The sequence below is a fragment of the Limanda limanda genome, chromosome 9 (genome assembly GCF_963576545.1).
Source record: "Limanda limanda chromosome 9, fLimLim1.1, whole genome shotgun sequence".
Classification (NCBI taxonomy): Eukaryota; Metazoa; Chordata; class Actinopteri; order Pleuronectiformes; family Pleuronectidae; genus Limanda; species Limanda limanda.
In genome coordinates, this window is record NC_083644.1 from 5,118,588 (window position 1) to 5,137,115 (window position 18,528).

Sequence of the window (18,528 nt, forward strand, 5' to 3'; positions counted from 1 at the left end):
GCGGTGCTATTCGAAAGTCTCCCTGCCGTCTGCTGTGTTCTAGGAAAATGATAACAGAACAAACAGGGAGGTCTGCTGTCGAGCACTGTCTCCTATTTCCCAGGGCGACCCTTATTTGCTCTGTTACAGTGTTGACACACAAACACTGAGAAGCAGAGGGGTAGTTAGGGTAGCTAGCTTGGTGGATATCATGATTTCAGGACTGATATCTAGGAGTCTGTGATATTTGGTGCAGCTTGATTTAAGGGAACTGTTGGGCCTTGGTACTTAGACTTGGCAGCACAGAGTTATCATCTAGAAAGAGTTTGAGAATGTTAAAGTTGAGTTGTTTTATGAATACTGCAGGAAACTTGACACCTGAGAAATGTTGCTCCTCAGCAACAAATTGTCCGATGGTGTGTGTCCTCGAAAGAACCACTATGGAAAAAAACATAGAACCTTGCTGGCAAATGCACGACCACAAAATAATAACATAACTTAGAGAGGATATCTCGCCAAAGGGCAAATGGCTGCCTGACATTTTTCATTTTATCCACTCATCTGGTAACTTCCTGTGGAAAAACATGAGTTTCACTTGTAAAACACGAAAAACTAGAGGACGTCTTAGTTCACATTTGCCTATTGAAGCTTAAAGTAATGAATGAATTAAATAATAAAACCACAATTCTGACCTTTTACCCTAAACTACACCACATAAGGGTCGAATGACACAAAAAACATGGTGGGAAGAGGGTGGAAATATTTGTTGTCAGAACAAATACACATCTCACCACAAATCAACCGCTACAAACCCTTGTGTGTGTGTGTTGTGTTCAGGGAGCTATAAATGATTGTGTTTTTCCAGTTGAGCAGAGCCATTGTTGCCAGTATCTGTCCTGAAGACACAAACAATCTGACACCAGCATGGTGGAGATGTGGTCGATATTATGACAACAGTTTTTCTCAATTGTCATGTCATGATGTTAAATCCAGAGCCAAAAGAATGATGTTGATAATAGAAATAATAGAATTTCTATAAATTAAAAGACCGTGTCATTTATACCCCATTCAAATTGCATTAACATTACACACGGGGAGTGGAAATAAAATGTTCATTGTGCTCCTCTGTGATTTAATTCATGGTTCCGGATGGCATTTTAACCATTTTAAGCATAAGGGAACAGAATATGGTCTGTAACTGACATGAGCATTCATCGGGACAAAGACGAACGCCAGACAAAGCCCCCCCCAAGGGAACGCAAGAGAGTTGAGGGGGGGGGGGGGGTGTGGAGGGAAGGAGGTGAAATAGAGTCAGTCAGTCAAATCGTATCACACACAAACATGAATTACACTAACGTGGTATCAACGTGGCAAATGTCAATTGTGAATATGAATCTGCTTGGAAATCAAAAGGGGTAAAAGGATGGTTCAGAGCTTTTTTAAAGTTATCCAGTGATGGTTGTCTGCACATCCCTGGTATGCATTATAAACAGAAAGGGCAAAATGAGCTAAATGAGCTAAATGATTGGTCTCAAATGAGAATCTCCGTTCCCACCTGAAGCTGAGAGCATATTTGATGATCAGGTCGTCTTATTGGTTCCCAAATAGGCCTTTACTGTATGTTTCCATCTGTCATATTATCAAAAACAGAAGAGCAAAGGCTCATCACATCGTAAAAAACACAATACCCTAAAAAAACACTTCTCAAATGACAGGAGGATCAACAAGTCGATAGAAAAACCCGAAGCTTCGGCCGTAATAATTACCAGGATTGAAAAATGACCCACATATGCACTCTGAATGGGATTAGAATCACTGACTAGTGGAGGTCATGTTGAAGTTATTGTGCCTCCTCTAGAGCAATATATCCAGTCTGAATGGGGCTTTAGACTGGAATCCTTTGGACTCTTCATGAGGAAATCAGTAAACTTGAGTCCAATGGAGGAAAGATCAAGGGATGAGAGAAAAACAAGCCGACAGAAATAATTATCTTTTAGTTTTTCCATGACTTTTCACAGTCTGATTTGTAATTTGTAGAGATTGTGATTTGTATTGTGGAAGCTCATGTTGCCACTGGCTGGAGAACATGTGTATTTTATTAGTGTGACAAGTCATATCCAGGAAGACTGCTGAGTCATGTGACCTTTTAATCTACTTTTCCATCCAGTCATCAAACCAAGTTAACCTGTTATCAATTCACTTTCACCAGCTCCTAAATCCTTTGAAATGTTGTTTCGAATCTGAAAAATGTGTGTTTGTGATTTGGTTTTGTTCTGCCAATTTAAAGGTATTTGTATGAATCAAAAATACTAATCCCTCTCCCCCCCCTCCCTCTCCATCCTCAGGACCAGTTTGATAATCTGGACAAACACACTCAGTGGGGGATTGATTTTCTGGAGCGCTATTCAAAGTTTGTCAAGGAAAGGCTGGACATTGAGCAAAGCTATGCCAAGCAACTACGGTAAACACACACACACACACCAACACACGCACACACACACCAGCGGGGTGTCTAGTGACTTATGTATTTGTCATTCATCCACTGTTGCAGTACAAATCCAGCATCATTAAGAACCAGTTGTCCCAGTTGTTACTCGAGTGTTATTTCAAGGAGGAAATCCCTTCAGAATACATCCATACAACAACACACACACACACACACACACACACACACACACACACACACACACACACACACACACACACACACACACACACATACATAGACTGCGCTCTAGTTAAATCATTAACTTGCTGTTTTGTTGCAGTCGGTATTTTTAGAGCCTGAGGGAATGGACAGGCAAACTCTTTGATGTGTTTGAATCTTTGATTCTTCTTTAATAATATACTGAGATCCTCTGTCTCTCTCTCTCTCTCTCTCTCTGAATCTGTGTGTGTGTGTTCTTCTTTGACAGCCTCCCTCTTCTGTTGTTTACCTGCCTCTCTACCATGCATAAAATATCAGACAGTATTTTTAACCTCCAGGTTGGCTTCTCTCTCTCTTTTCAGGGGCTTGGTGAAGAAATATTGCCCGAAACGCTCCAAGGAGGAGGAGCCGAGGTGAGAAGAGTCAATAGATTTGTTCGATGTCTTTTATTTATTTACTTCTGCAGGCCTTTTCTGCCGGAGACATTTTTTTTTAGCTGGACATAATGTTTGTCAACGCATTTTTGATGTGGTTTCACGAATTGTCTTCAAAATTTACAATTTTTAAAAGAGTTTTGTTGTTCTTTTGACAAAAGTGCTTGAGGAAGTGTTGTCGGGAAATCATTTATTTTACATACACCCCAAAACCTCAGTGTCCTTCCCCTAGCTTTCATTATATACAACAGACTGAGAAACAAATAAGAGGACAACAAAGTAATTAAGCTTAATGTGACAGGTCCAATCTCTCTTTATTATCCTCAAGGAAATGAATTTGCCATTGGAATAATGATACTCGTTGCAAACAAAAAAAGAGATTTACATTAATATAAAAGTGCGTTGAATGTGAGGCTGCAGCTCTGATTTATCCTCATCTGCAGCACGTGCAAAAATACACTTTTAAGATGCAGTTCTCCTTTGTTAACATTACACAGCAGATAGCAGTGTGTCATTGAACCTTTCATCTTGGTTGGACACTGCATGGTAGCAGATGTAAGTGGCTGCAGACCAGAAAGGAAGCGCAGCGTGTGCAGTGTTTAACACATGTTCCGTGTGTGTGTGTCTGTCGTGCAGGTTCACATCATGTGTGTCGTTCTACTCCATACTGAATGAACTCAACGACTATGCCGGTCAGAGGGAGGTGGTGGCGGAGGAGATTGCTCACAAGGTGTACGGAGAGCTGATGACTTACAGTCAGGACCTCAAAGCTGAGAGGAAGCATGTGAGTACGCTCTCAAGTCCATACTTCACTGTTTTATGGATATTATTGAATTAAAAGTCACATAAGGTTCAGGTTCAGTTCCCAGGAAACCGGTTGCTTCCTGTCATAAAACAAATGTTGCTGTCTTCCCCCTGCATCCTCTGTATATGGATTTGTTTTCTGTTTGGCTCCAGTCAAGAGGAAGAATATGTCAGATGTAATGTCAACCATCTGTCGTTTACCTCACCGACCATCTGCAGATGCTATAAACTGAAAATCTGAGATCCACATGATTTGGAAGCTGCAACTTCATCTTGTTTTGTGCTGTAAAATATCAAATATCCCATTAATTTTCACCCTGTTACACCAGTTGCCTGTTTTTTAATGTTGTTGCACAAAGTAACAAGCTATTCTTCCAAGTTATTATCTTGTTCTTCATACGGCTGTCTTGAAATTTAATAACAAGGATTTTAAACTTTTCCTGTTAATGCGATGGGAGATTTTCTTCGGATTTGGTACAAACGTTCACTTTAGTCATGGATAAACTGATTTGGTGTTGAAGGACACACCATGTCAATATAGTTATACTTCACATTTTGATTTCATTAAATTTGTTTTAATTCAACAATTGCATAATGTGTGTGTCTGGGAAAATTATGTGTGTAGACTGGACAGGAGTATTTCTTCTAACAGTCTCTCCCAACTTTTCCTGGAGCTTTTAACTCCATTTATGAGCAGGATAGAGTTTGATCAGTATAATGTTACTAAAATGTTTTTATAAATAAGGTCGGTAGCTGTAACGTGAAAGTAAAGCATAAAAGTTCACATTTGACCTTGAGAAATTGAAGTAGATTGACAAGATTTGTTTCAAACACAACATGAAAACTGTGGTTCCTTAACGATTCATACTTGATCTAAATCTTTTCACTTTCACAAATCTTTGACTCAACTTTTACAAGCAGCTGGTTCACAGTTGATTCGACTTTAGTTTGTTCTTTTAACTGCTTCAGTCACTGGACTCTAGTAAATCCGTGGCTGCGGCCCTCGGCACTTTATGCTCCTGTGGATCTTTATCGTGTTTGTTGCACAAACTGTTCCTGCCTGTCATTTTTATATGTGCATACGAATGTGGTTTTTTATATTGATGTGAATTTTCTGTGTGTTTCTGTCTCTGTGTGTGTGTGTTTGTCTGCAATTGAGCAGCATCTTCAGGAGGGCAGGAAGGCCCAGCAGTATTTGGATCATAGCTGGAAACAGATGGACAACGTAAGTGAGGAGGGGCGGAGGGGAAGGTGGAAAGTGTTTAGTGTAAATATTCAGTTGGGGACATCCAGCTGCACTCGTTTCCTACTCGTTTTCTCTCGGAATGCAAGAAATGCTAACAAAAAGGTAACTGCAGGTCAAATGTGGGGTTCTGTGCATTTCCCCCCAATTCCACAAATACAGTGATTTGGCGAAGACACAATCAAGACATTTCTGGCACTCGTGTATGGATTTATATCAGGAATAAGAATTACAGGCTCCTCTGTCCTGTACTGTTCAAATATATGTCAAGTTTGATATTTAAATGTTTGTTTCTGACAGCAAAAGACAGCAGTGTCCTTCTCCGCTTCTTGGCAAACTTCCCACACCACAGGGACTTGAGGACATGACTAGGACACACACACACACACACACACACACACACACACACACACACACACACACACTACAGATCAAAGCAGGGCCCATGTGCCACATTTGGCCCATGACAACCTTCTTTTTGGCTCCTTCAAAGGCTCCAGAGTGAGGTTCCATTCGGTCACGTCTGAGGTCATTCAGCTGCACGTGCACATTTTTATTTTCTAACAGTTTGCTCATTGCCGGACTTATAATTGACCACCACAATTACATAAGAGGAAAAAAAGGCTGATTGCTGCTTGTTAAATGTAAACATAATACACCTCCAGTCACGTGTCCCGGCCTGGAGCCCACGAGCTGATCTGCTTCACTGCCCAGCATCTGATTGAGAGTGTTTCCGTGTGTGGTCTGCACGACTCTAACGATGACTAGCTAGTGACTCGACTGTAATGTCTCAGCTATTCACCGTGTTTCCTTCACTACTGATGTGACCCAGATGGCTTGGCAGGAAGTAAACTCTCCCTCTCTGATTCATCTCTGTCGTACCTCTCTCTTTCCTCCCATTCTTACATATTTCAAGTTTTATTTTGTCTTTTGAATGTATAAGCAATGGAGACAGTGCTTTATGATGAATAGTTGATTCTTTGTGATTCAAAATTGTGTCGTCCCTGTGTGTTCTTTGTGTTCTGTAGAGTAAAAAGAAGTTTGAGAGGGAGTGTAAAGAAGCAGAGAAATGCCAGCTGACCTTCGACCGGTTAGATAATGACATCAACGCCACCAAGTCAGAAGTGGAGAAGGTAGGAAGCTCCCACCTGCAACACCGCTGCTGTAAATCTACTCCTCATCTCCAGGCTGCTGTTATAATTTGTTCTCCCCTCCTGTTTCTTTATTATCTGTCATAATATTGATTTAATCTTTGCTGACTCACAGCAAAGATCAAGCCACATCTAAACCCTTTAACTAGTGGATGATAAACACACAGTTTCCCCTCATTTACTGACATTAAATCCAAGTCGAAAGTTTGATAATTCAGCAACAAAATAACTTCAGTGACTTCACCTCACTCCCTTTAAGCCCAGTATTATGGTTTACTTAAAGTTAGAAGCATGTAATTGGTGCCTATGAAATTATACCATCGCTGTTCTTTCCCCCCCACATCTTCACAGTATAATTAGACCTAAAGGTCCAAGGAAAATAAACAGTTTGAAATTGAGGTGAAGTCAGAAAATCCAGCCCAGTAAGACTTTCTTGTTATTATTTTAAGCAAGCTACTGTCCATATATCGTTGTTTTTTTAAGTGACCCAATTTATAAACAAATGTAGCCATGGAAATAACAAGAGGAGTAAAGGAGCTGTTTTCCCCAAAAGTCATATTCATTCAAAAAAAGCTTCCATTTGAAAATATTTTTAACTTTGCAGTTTCTCTTGCAGCTTTTCTGTAAATGAGGCCTCTAGAGTTTTTGTGTGTTCACATTGAAAAACACGAGCTAAAATATAGACTTTTAATTGTGATATCAGCTCATGTGAATCTAATGTTTGAATTTTTTTTTTCTTTTAGTCCAAAGCCCAGTTATACCTGCGGACTCACATGGCCGATGAGAGTAAGAACGAATACGCCGCTCAGCTACAGAACTTCAACGGAGAGCAGTGGAAACATTTCAACAACGCCATTCCGCACATCTTCAAGGTAAACCAAAGATGTCGTATGCAGAGTTATACAATTGCAGTAATTTAAATTCAATATTGTGATCAAGCTGTGATGAAGTAGCTTTGGATGTAGTGCCTTTTGATGAATTGGCTTTATTGAAACGTTCTGTATTCAGCAAGTTTTCACCAATAAGCAACAGAGAGATACCACAACATGTTCTGTACTTACTTATGCTGTGTACCTTTCTGATTTCCGTGTGTTTTTTAGTTGCATCCCTTTATAATGTTTGAAATCAGCTTCACACTAACAAACTGGATGACATGTCGTTAATCATTCCACACTTGAACCAGTATCTTGTTTAGAGAAAGTGTAGCAGCCTGTAAAGTGCTCCATTAAATGTTTATCTTAGCAGCGTGCCTCATGTAAACCATTACTAACATATCGAGTGGATATCTGCGCTGTCCCAGGAAAAGAGCTTCCCACTCGGACACGTTGTTAAACAACACAGAGATAAGTGTTTGTGTAAACGGTGCAGCATTCGGCCTGTTGCTGGTGTTCAGTCCATTTCCTCTTCCCTGTGCTACAGAATCTGCAGGACATGGATGAACGTCGGACGGTGAAGCTGGGCGAGACGTACCGGAGCTTCGCTGAGGCGGAGCGGAGAGTCATTCCCATCGTCTCCAAATGTCTAGAAGGAATGGTGTCTGCTGCCAAAGCTGTCAATGAACGAAAGGTGTGTAGCAGAGTCAGGGAGTGAGAGAGAAAACTGTCCTGTGGGAATGAACTGGTACCAAACATAGGGGAAGGGATGGAGAGGAGGGTGAGGAGAAGTTCATTTCACTTGTTTGATATGTCTCCTCTCTTTCTGAATCTCGTGTCCCAGGATTCGGTCATTGTCGTGGAGTCATTCAAGTCCGGCTTCGACCCTCCAGGCGACTTCCCCTTCGAGGACTTCAGCCAGAATCTGAGCAGGTCGGGTTCAGACGGGACCATCAGCAACACGCCCAAAGGAGAACGAGACAAAGACGGGGGGCCGCCGCCGAGATCAGACCCCAAACATCCTATGAGCAGAACCAAGAACAAGCTGTGGCTGTTTGGGAAGAAACCAAAGGTACGAGGAGATAATGATGCTCATTGTTGCTTCAAATCAAGGTTACATGGTTATCTAATATAGAAGAACTGGAAATATTCATCATCTACAGTTAAACAAGAGGGAGTTTTACACTTAAATATAGATACAGATTTTTCCAGACATCTTTGTAATCATTTCTCCTTTCAGATTCCTATTTAAGTTCAATAAGTGCCAGTGTTCTCCTCCTCACAGACTTACAAAGCCCAACCCGTCGTAAAACTTTATCAGTCACATTGTCAACAAACTATGCAAAGTTTCTAGAACGCATCGCGATTAGTGTTTCACTTTGTCCACACAGCCTCTCAGCTTGTCTCCAGTTTAAAGTTTTTTGTCTTCCTTCCATTGTTGGTCAAAAAATAGTCTCGCACTCCGTCTGTGATATTCTCTGTGGACCTTGACCCTCTTCATACAGACAACTGGGTTAATCATTACCCATCGGCTGTTGATTTATGTTCACGTCATCCGCTGCCTCGCCACGTTTCCTGAGGTGTGTTCCAGACACAAGTTTTCAGGCCCGGATCTTAAACTTCACTCTTCCATACAGTAAATAGCTTGTACTAAAAAGGCAACAATACAAAATACCAAATAAGACGATCTTAGGTATTAACACTTTTGCCAAGATTTGTCAGATGCTGAATCCTAACTGATTCATGAAGATAAGATGGAGTTTGTAGCTATTTGTTAATTTGTTGACACAAAATGAGCTGAATTGATTAGTGTTAATATTGGATTTTGTTGTCCCCACCAGTCCCCTTCCTCCTCTCCTCCTCCTCCTCCTCCATCATCTTCCTCCCGCTCCTCCTCCTCCTCTTCTTCCTCCCGTCCCCGTCCCCGGTCCACCTCCCACCCATTCCCTCCATCCCGGTTTGGTTCTGACCTTGTGAGCCACTATCTGTCTGAGATAAAGACTACAGTACCCAGAATACCCCAGAATTTGAAGGCCCTGCGGAGAGGGGTGAGACAGGAAGTAGTGTTGAAGTGTGTCTGATCAAGACAGGTTGATATGATTTTGTTTTTCTTTATATATTCTCTACACAGTGTCTGCAGGTCCTGGATTTCTATGTGATAAACTCAAATTGAAAGCTGTTCTGATGTGGATTTGATTCATATTTTCCTAATTTGAAAACTTGCAGACACTCTGTTGTAAGGCTCCTCTCACTCATTCATCTTTTTTCTGTTTTTGTCTTTGTTGATTGTCCCTTTCTCTCTTTCTATTTCCTTTGATTTTGTGATTCTTTCTCCCTTATTTATTTATACGAATCTCAATAGATTTTTTTCTCCAATCACAAGATGGAAGATCCTTGGTGATTGATGGTGTGTTGTGTGTTTTAGGGACTTGAACGGTTTTGTGGTTGCACAGTTGTTGATTGGGGGGGGAAATTGTTTACCAACATCAGTTGTGTTGCTCTGATGTTCTTTGGTGTGAGTTTGCAGTGATGTGTGTTGTTGTGTTTGCACTAACGGTGTCAGTTTGTGTTGAAACAGAGCTTCCTGCTTCCAGACAGTTTTAACACAAACTTATAACTTATAACACCCGGCCTCCTTGCTTTTTATATATCTTCTAATATTTCTGGGGATTGTTAATCACACTTACAGCAGCAGCAGGATTACATTTGAACAAGTGCGTTCTTCCATGATAGAAGAAATGGGACCATCTTTAAAAACATTACTCTGTAGTAGTATAATAATTAAAAGGAGCACACAGGAATCCGTTTTTAGCATAGCATACATCTTCCTATTTTCACCAGACATAAACAAGAAGTCATAATCAGGAAATAAACATGTAAATGTTTCTTCACAAGAATACGTCCTTTGTTTGGAATGAAAGCAGGAAACAAACCCAGAAATGAATCATTGTACAGCAGGAGGACAGAGTAAATATCCAGTAGTTAATATACATAAGTGTAACGTACAAGAACTACTGGTATAACAAGTGTAATTGTCTTTAATTAATCATTAAGTATTTAACTTCTGATTTAATATATGAACTATTTGAGCCTCCTGGTTTACAATGGTTTTCTCCTGTATGTGTATTGTTCCACCGACAGGCAGCTATTTTAAAACACTGACAACTAACCAGGATTCAATGTTGTGTGTCTCTTTTTATTGCAATGGTTAATGCGTCAGTGGTCAGTGAAGATGGTAAGTGAGTGACTGAGTGTGTAGAGAGTAGTTATATGAAGACCCAGTAGTGTGTCCCACACCGTATAGGACTTCCCATAGTGTCCAGTATATACACCCAGTAGTGATGGTTAGCTAATGTTTTCCTCCCCCAGTTAGAATTGTTTCCCCTCACACTGATAAATAATATTCACTGTTACAGCCTCTTTAGTGCAAATAGAGTTCCCCAGTTTAAGAGCCACCAGTTAAAGCCATATTGTTCTGCCAGTTCTATACTAATTAGTATTTTTTTAGAATGAAACACAGACATAAAACTGCTTTTAATGAATTGCGTTGGAATACAAAGTACTAAACAAACAAGGAAAACAGTATTCAGCAATAGTTACTGATTGAAAATACATGTTTTCCTTTCAACAACTGCTGTTTCCAAGGTCACAAGTTAAATACTCAACTCTGATGAGACGTCCATAACATACTCAGGAAAATAATGCAGTTGCAGTTCTAAGTAAAAGTTTTAGGCACTAAAACATAGTCAGGACGTGTTTAAAAGTAATGTCATGTAATAGTTAACATGTTTTGGGGGGTTGGATACATCTTACGGATGTTAATGAATATGTTTTGGGCCATTGTAGAGCTGCAGATGTTCAACTGATCAAACAGTTGGTATCATGGCAGATGTTAAGTTTTCCCTCCATCAAAGTGCCTTAAACATTTGCTCAGTACTGTTCAACTGGGCAAAGTTAATCTGCAGAGGGAGATCATGTGATATGAAAGAAAACTCCAGAAAAGATTAGTTTCAAGGTCATAAATTTCCACTAGAACGTGTCTCGTGATGTGGCATTAATATCCAGGAGATTATTTGACTGTAATTAACTATTTCAGTTGCTCCATGTTGATTAGACATGTTTATTTTCAAATCTCCTTCTATGGAAAGTGGTTTCAGTAACCAGACCAAACTGCAGCGTCTGGGCTCAACAAGCATTGTGGAAACCAGTCAGAGGTGTAATTATAGTTTTAACAGATCCGTCCACACTCCAGAGGAACATGTACAGTAATCTTTATTCCGACCCGGGGCTAATCTCCTAACATCATCAACTTTATCCAGAGTTGGTTTAAAGTGATGTTTAAATGTTGCTTCTCGTCACCAGGCTCCGTCTCTGGAGGATTTCAGTCACCTCCCCCCCGAGCAGAGGAGGAAGAGGCTGCAGCAGAAGATCGACGAGCTCAACAGAGAGCTCCAGAAAGAGCAGGATGCGAGGTAAGACTTAACAGTAACTCCACACGAGGACCAAACCCTTAAAGGAACTCTATGTAACTTTGACTGAGCACCAGCGCCCCCTGCAGCTGCACATGGTAATTTATTTACCTACTCACTGAACTGAAACACAACTGAAGGCAGATATTACCCATGATCCCCGGCTCCCAGAACCAGAAAAGCTGCTTCTGTAACAAATCCACTTAACTCTGTCTCTTTCCTTATATTCAAAGTTTCCTGCTGATTATTAGAGATAAAATCTGGTTTTTAAATAACTTCTAAGTCTTTTTAAACCTCACAGCATGTTTGTGTGTTTCTGTCAGAGATGCCCTGAACAAGATGAAGGACGTGTACGAGAAGAACCCACAGATGGGAGACCCCGTCAGTCTGCAACCCAAAATATCAGAGACCATTTGTAACATGGAGAAACTGCGCTCGGAACTCCACAAAAACGAGGTAAAGAAGAGAGACGCTGGATTCAAATGTATTTTTTCTTAAAAGAGCATTATTTGAATTCTATTCGTATTCAGCTCCTGACATCTTGTGGGGAAAATAGCACCACCTCCTGGTCAAATATGTCAAAAGACACTTGTGTGGTGTGAATGATTGTGTCGTCAGTTTAAATATGTACTTGAATGTGGTCATGTGTGTTTTCCCTGCTGACAGACTTGGTTATCTGAGGTGGAGGGAAAGCACAGCTCCAGAGGAGACAGGAGACACAGCGCCGACAATCACCATCAAACCCCCCAAGGCAGAGAAAGGTAGAAGCATTTCAAAACAAGCCCTCAGGATTAGCTACTCAGGATTTTAACTTATGTAATCACATACGAATGAGTCGCAGAGCCTTATTTCACTCAACTCACTCCTTCTCCCTGTTACCCATCAGCCCTGAGGGCAGCTACACAGACGACACCAGTCAGGAGCATCACACGCCTCACCCCCGCCGCCCGAGTCCCAGTCCTTCAAAGCCCGTCAACCCCAACCCGGACCCTCACGAGTTCGACGATGAATTCGATGACGACGACCCGCTGCCTGTCATCGGACACTGCAAAGCGCTGTACTCTTTCGGCGGTAAGAACAAATGGCCTAGAGTGTCGGTGAAATATCAACCTCTTGCTTTGAGTTTGTGATGTGTGTTCTGTACCGAGACGTGTGAGAGCATCTCCCTGTGCTGTGATTGGTTCACAGGTCAGAACGAGGGGACGCTGGTGATGGCAGAAGATGAGGTAACGTCAACTCGTTTTTGGACCGATTTAATATTTAATTAAAAGCTCTGTGTGTTGTATTTAGACATGTCTTCTTCTGATGTAATTGCTGCAGACAGGAGACGAGATCCGGTCAAATCTAACCAGAACCCACATGATTATTCAAATTGTTCAATCTGCCTCATTGTCCTACAAATACATCTAATACAAATCTATGTATTCTTTGTAATTTCATTTATTTAAGTGAGGACAATTCACACTGTTAGACGAATTGTTCTTTTATAGATTTGGACCTGGCCATGCTATTGTTTATATTAATGTGGTTAGAATACAGATACGACTTTGGGATTTATCTTCTTATCAAACTCTCCTAAGAAAGGGAATACATATTTCTAAAAAATACTAATCTGTTTTGATCGGTCAGGAACAATAACTTTATTAACCCACTAACTTATTAAATGATTTGTATTAATTGGATTTTGTTGCCCGTAGGTGTTGTACATCATCGAGGAGGACAAGGGCGACGGCTGGACGCGGGTCAGGAAGCAGAGCGGCGAGGAGGGCTACGTCCCCACCTCCTACGTAGAAATCACCATGGAGAAGAACAGCAAAGGTGCTGTCACCTACATCTGACTCCACACTGTCCTCCGCCCTCCGCTCCATCCCTCTGTCATTCTCTCCATCTCCGCTTTCTCCTCCCTCCACATAACACTACAAAGGAAAAAAAGACAGCATCTAAACACCTACATGGACATTCATCTCTTTCTTTTGTCCTGGTTTCCATCCCACCTCTTCATCCCTCTGTCTCTTTATACGTCTGTCCTCTCGTGTGCGTGGGACAGTTTCAGAAGGTGAGCGTGTGAGCACGGAGACAAATGGAAGAAGCTGCTTGACGGTGTTTGTTTGTGTGTTACCGATGTCTCCACTGCTGGAGTGAGCCCCGTGTCGAGGCTTCACCACTTCCTGTCGATCAAAGTGTTTCAGATTGTTTAATGTAATATATTAGAGACTATTTTTTATTTTTATCCTATCTTTTTAATTGTTCTTTCTGAAACTCACTGATTTTAAGCTCATTTAAGTGTCGACATAATTTGAAATTAACGTGTGTGAGTGTGTGTGTGTGTGTGTGTGTTCATGCATTTGTGTTTTGTTTTTCATCAGTGCCATCCCTCTTAAGGTGGTATTACACTAACAGAGGTCTGTCTGGTTTCAGCCTCAGGGTTTTTTCTTTTCTTCAGTGCAGTTTTCTTACAAACTGTAGAAAGAAAAGTTTTGAACTGGTCGTTGACAAAAGTCTTTTGAGATTAATTCCGAGAAGAGTTGAAAACACTAAAACCAACAATGTTTTTTCTCATTTCTTTTCAATGAGGAAAACCCATCTTTCATGTATCCGCCTCTTAAACGACTGTAATTTGCATCAGATCTGAAGTCGTCTTGTGACCCACAATCACAGACTCGAGTCTCTGAGTAAACAGTTGACGTAAAGAGACGTTTCTTTTCCCCTCTGACTCAACGATTCACAAGGAAAATGGAGAAACGAGGGAAAAGATAGAAATGTTTTCTATCCCCCACAAATCACCCGGTTGACCTCTTAGATTATTTTGGGATTCTGAGCGATCCAAACAAAATAAACTCCCCGGTTGGAAACTGCTCTCGTGAGTATTTACAGCAGCAGGCTGGTTTTCGTAGGATTAAATAAATCTAAAGTGCTGATGAAGAAACCGTGAAATGCTGCGGTGAATTTAATGTTTGGTTAGAATATGATACTAATACTACATTGTTGGTTTTGGTCTTTTCATGGGAGTTGATCCGCCCACTTCTTCTATTCTCCTGTGAAATCATACCCAGCCGTTCAAAGCCTAAGGAAATGATTCTAGTTCTTAGACTTTTTACAGGATTGTTTTAATTCAATATTTCACTTTTATGTAATTCTGGTTATTCTTGGCCATTGTTTGAGTCACTGATTAAAGAAACAGCTCTGACACTTTTCTTTCGACGTCCATTATGATATTAATCTTCAAAACCTTTTAAATTCATCTCTTTAGTTCCAGTTATTTGGTCCGAATCAGAGTGAGAATATCTCGGATTTCAGTGAAACGGCCGTAAGGTGTGTCAGACGTCTGTTCTTCTTCAGGTCCTCTCAGACAAATAAAGACCGAGAGCAGGAGCAGGATGAGGAGGAGGAGGAGGAGGAGGAAGATGCTCTAATGACATGAACAGACACAATCTGCAGGATTCCTCAAATGTTTGGAATTGTTTTCTTCCTTTGTCCAATTTCTGAATCCTTTCTCCTGATGGAAAACGCTGAGGTCGTCCAGACTGAAACACAGTCTGTCTCTGTGACCACTTTCATTCTGTTGAAACTTGAATCTTCTCTGTATGTGTGTGTGTGTGTTTGTGTGTCTGTGTGTGTCTTTTAGTAACTGGCCCTCTCCTCTATGTGACCGCAGGTTCCTGAGGGCTGCAGGGTGGCCGGGCGATTTGATTGGCTGGTGGAGGGCTCACGGTGATTGCTGATTATTGGTGGTGCGGGTACACAAGGAAGAGAGAGAAATAGGAGAGGGAAAAAAGAGACAGGGGGAGGAAGAGAGGGAGGTTTGCATGTCTGCATGATCGGCATTCGGGGGGGTTACGAGAGGAGGAAGGGAGGGTTGTACCGAATGTAGAAGATCCCGGAACCATAAGCTGGAAATGATTTACAGTATTTATGATCTTACAGTTGGATCCTAACAGGAGAAGAGCTGTCAGACCAGGAAGTGATCACAAGCTCCATGTATTTGGTGACGAGGCTAATGACGCAATATCCCATATAGGGGAAAGTCATTCATGTAGTTATTAAGTAGATTGACCTTGTGATGACCTCTGTCAAGCTTGTGAGGATTTCTCACTTCTCATAAATCGTTTGGATAATTTCTGACCCCTTTTTAGATTTTCCATATTTTCTCAAATCCGACTCCCGACACGTATATCAGGGTGTTATTAACTCTCAGGCTCAGGTTCGCTCACAGCATCAAACTAACAGAATCCGATCTGCTCTGCTCCGACTCACTCCCGTCATCATCGTTTTGTCTCTATCTGTGCTCTGTTGGTGATGTCTGCCTGAGCCACTCTGCTCCTCATGCCTGTCCTCACTCATCCAGTCGCATGTTGTTAACGTGTCATTATCAAACGTGAGCAGGTGACCGTCACTGCACCTTCCTGTGTGTGTGTCTGTGTGTGTGTAACGTTGTTGAATGTCGAATGCCTTATCTTCATGACGTGTTCATGCACCTGCAGCATGAGTTTGATTCCTTTGTGTTTGTTGAATGTTTCCCAAACAGCAGCTGGGTAATATCAGATCCTCATTAGACAGATAGCAGGACTATCAGGTGCAAACAGGACCTCCCTCCTCCTGCTCCTCCTCTTTCTCCTCCTTTTCCCACCTTTCCTCCTCTCTCCTGTGGCTGTAATTCCACCAGCTGACCAGCAGGCGGCAGTCTCTCATCACCAAAACCAGACTGGGCCCCCCCTTCTTTTTTTTTTTTTAACCATCACCGAACAAACCAGTGGAAGCCCCGGGACGTTGCAGGTCAGATTCTGCCTTAAAACATCTTCTTCTTGTTTTTGTTTTTTCCGTGGAGGGATTTTTCCAAACACACAAACATCTGGATGTGTCTGCCGCTGGACTACATCTCCCATCAGGCACCTGGGCTCGCCCCTGTATCAGTGAAGGGGCCTCAGCTTCATCTACACGAAAAGTTTTTTCTCATTTCATCGGTTGTATTTGTGAATGTGACGACACGCACACATAGGGAACACCAATCACACCAGAAACACAATTTGTATTCCCGTACACTTTAAAGCTGTGTGATCACGTGTGTGTTACATGTGTGACGTTAGTTTTTACCATTGAATGATTTGTACATATTAACATCTCTTACGTCATGTTGAATGTGTTTCCATGGTGACTGTTTTTAGGTTGATTGACACTCTTCATGAGACGAAAAGGTTTGAAAGGACCCGATGCACTTTGCCCTTAAGTACTACAGCAAATGAATCTGATTAGAAATGAGCGAGTGAATAAATGAATGTGCGATAAAGTGTGATCTTTATGAATGAAGCTTAGAGTAATTCTCTCTTTTTAAATGGTTTTATACTCGTTTTCTAACTTGTCAGAAAACTTCCTTTTGCATGATTTTTCTATAGATTCTCATTCTGGTGATTTATTTTGTAACCACTCAGCTTATCTGTTCAATCAAAATGATATTTAAGACAATAAGCCACTAGCCTGTGTTTCTTGGATGAAGCTGTGAAATGTACAGAGCGATGCTGTAGATGTTGTTACTTGAACTTTCCCCCCCGGTGTCACGACTCCACATTTCCTCCACTGTCCGTGACTTTTCCTCTATTGGACATTAAAGGGGTATTTCAGAGATTTTAGTATTTCACCAGTGAGAGAACAAGAAGTTATGTCTTCACTTTTTAGATTCTGATGTGGCTCAAACTACAAATTTGAAGGACTTAATGTATGTCAAGTACATTTTGATGTTTAGAATCTCATGTCATCAGCAGGGGATTCAGTACAAAGATCCAACAATGCTTTTTGTTTCATGTACAAAAATCTGATTTCATGAATGGCTCCAGCTAACTATTTACATCATTGATTAATCCATTAGAAAATTGTTCTCATCTATAAAACTTCACATGTCTTGTCCTGCCATCACTAAAGCAATTACCATTTTTACAATTACTATTGATTTATTACTTTCTAATTGTTTGGTCAACAGAATAATGATTAATATCAGAATCATAACGAGCTCAAGGCGACGTCTTCCAGTTTCTAGTTTTGTCGAATAAACAAAAAAATACAAGACCCAAAGATTTTTCACTTAACTCCGAGAGAAACGATGAATCTTTGCATTTTAAGAAGCTGGAGCAAGTGAAGGTTTTTAATTTACGCTCAACTTTATCAATAAATTATTTCAGTACTAAAACCAATACTCTGCTTGTTAACGTAATTGTAAATGTGCACCAAGGCAAAGAGGAGCGTCCTGTAACGGTGACACAAGAATAAAAACATCTTCTTCACGTCAGATGAGTGTTTGTGTTGCCGTCTGTTAAACTCAGTAAATGATACAAACTGTTAAAGAGACATTTCACTCCAAAGACGTCTTGAGGTGAACTGTCCCTTTAAATCGAAGCTGTCGCTGACACGGCAGCTTTGAAAATGACCAAAAAAATCTCATCCACAGGTAATTTTCTTAACCGTTATTAAGCCTATAAACACTGAGCTGCATATTATAATAGCCGCTGTTCTTTAATCCTGAATATTATGCAGAAATAAGTAATAACAAATCAGCTTTGACATGTTAAATATGATAAAAGTTCCTTCTTGTACAAACAGTTCTCTACTGAAACTTCTGCCAAGCTACTGTGAGCGTGCTGCTGTTTCTCGTCCAGCAAAATAAAAGCCCACGTGTTGTTCTTCACATTCCACATTCGTTTCAAAATCGTTTTTATCGTCGAGCATGAAAATAAACTTCAACTTCTTTCCTATCATCAACTCAAACAGTCACAGTGAATGAAAAGCAGCAGGTACTGGGTGTTTCAGCCGGATATCAACACGTCTAATCCATGTAAATCTGTGTGTTCTTACCATGTTGTATATGTTTTAATAACCAATGGCAGTACTTCTCTCCATATTGTTGTGCACATGTTTTTACTTTGAATGTTGTCGGACACTTT

The 18,528-nt window shown here is 40.9% G+C and overlaps 1 protein-coding gene across 2 annotated transcripts in view; it reads left to right on the top strand.

The window, feature by feature from the left end:
• Nucleotides 1–18,528, top strand: part of fnbp1l (formin binding protein 1-like) — a 39,802-nt gene that overhangs the window by 21,195 nt on the left and 79 nt on the right. The window contains exons 2-16 of one of the 2 annotated variants that reach the window (XM_061077532.1): nt 2,325–2,440; nt 2,989–3,039; nt 3,697–3,844; nt 5,027–5,089; nt 6,136–6,240; nt 7,002–7,130; nt 7,678–7,824; nt 7,975–8,202; nt 11,493–11,602; nt 11,923–12,055; nt 12,266–12,360; nt 12,486–12,670; nt 12,788–12,825; nt 13,297–13,417; nt 15,255–18,528. The exon at nt 15,255–18,528 is cut by the window's right edge and continues 79 nt beyond it. In XM_061077532.1, coding sequence (XP_060933515.1) covers nt 2,325–2,440; nt 2,989–3,039; nt 3,697–3,844; nt 5,027–5,089; nt 6,136–6,240; nt 7,002–7,130; nt 7,678–7,824; nt 7,975–8,202; nt 11,493–11,602; nt 11,923–12,055; nt 12,266–12,360; nt 12,486–12,670; nt 12,788–12,825; nt 13,297–13,417; nt 15,255–15,262 — 1,677 coding nt within the window. In that variant the 3' untranslated portion in view covers nt 15,263–18,528. Of the gene's footprint in view, nt 1–2,324; nt 2,441–2,988; nt 3,040–3,696; nt 3,845–5,026; nt 5,090–6,135; nt 6,241–7,001; nt 7,131–7,677; nt 7,825–7,974; nt 8,203–11,492; nt 11,603–11,922; nt 12,056–12,265; nt 12,361–12,485; nt 12,671–12,787; nt 12,826–13,296 lie in introns of both variants that reach the window. The other variant, XM_061077530.1, reaches the window with a different exon arrangement.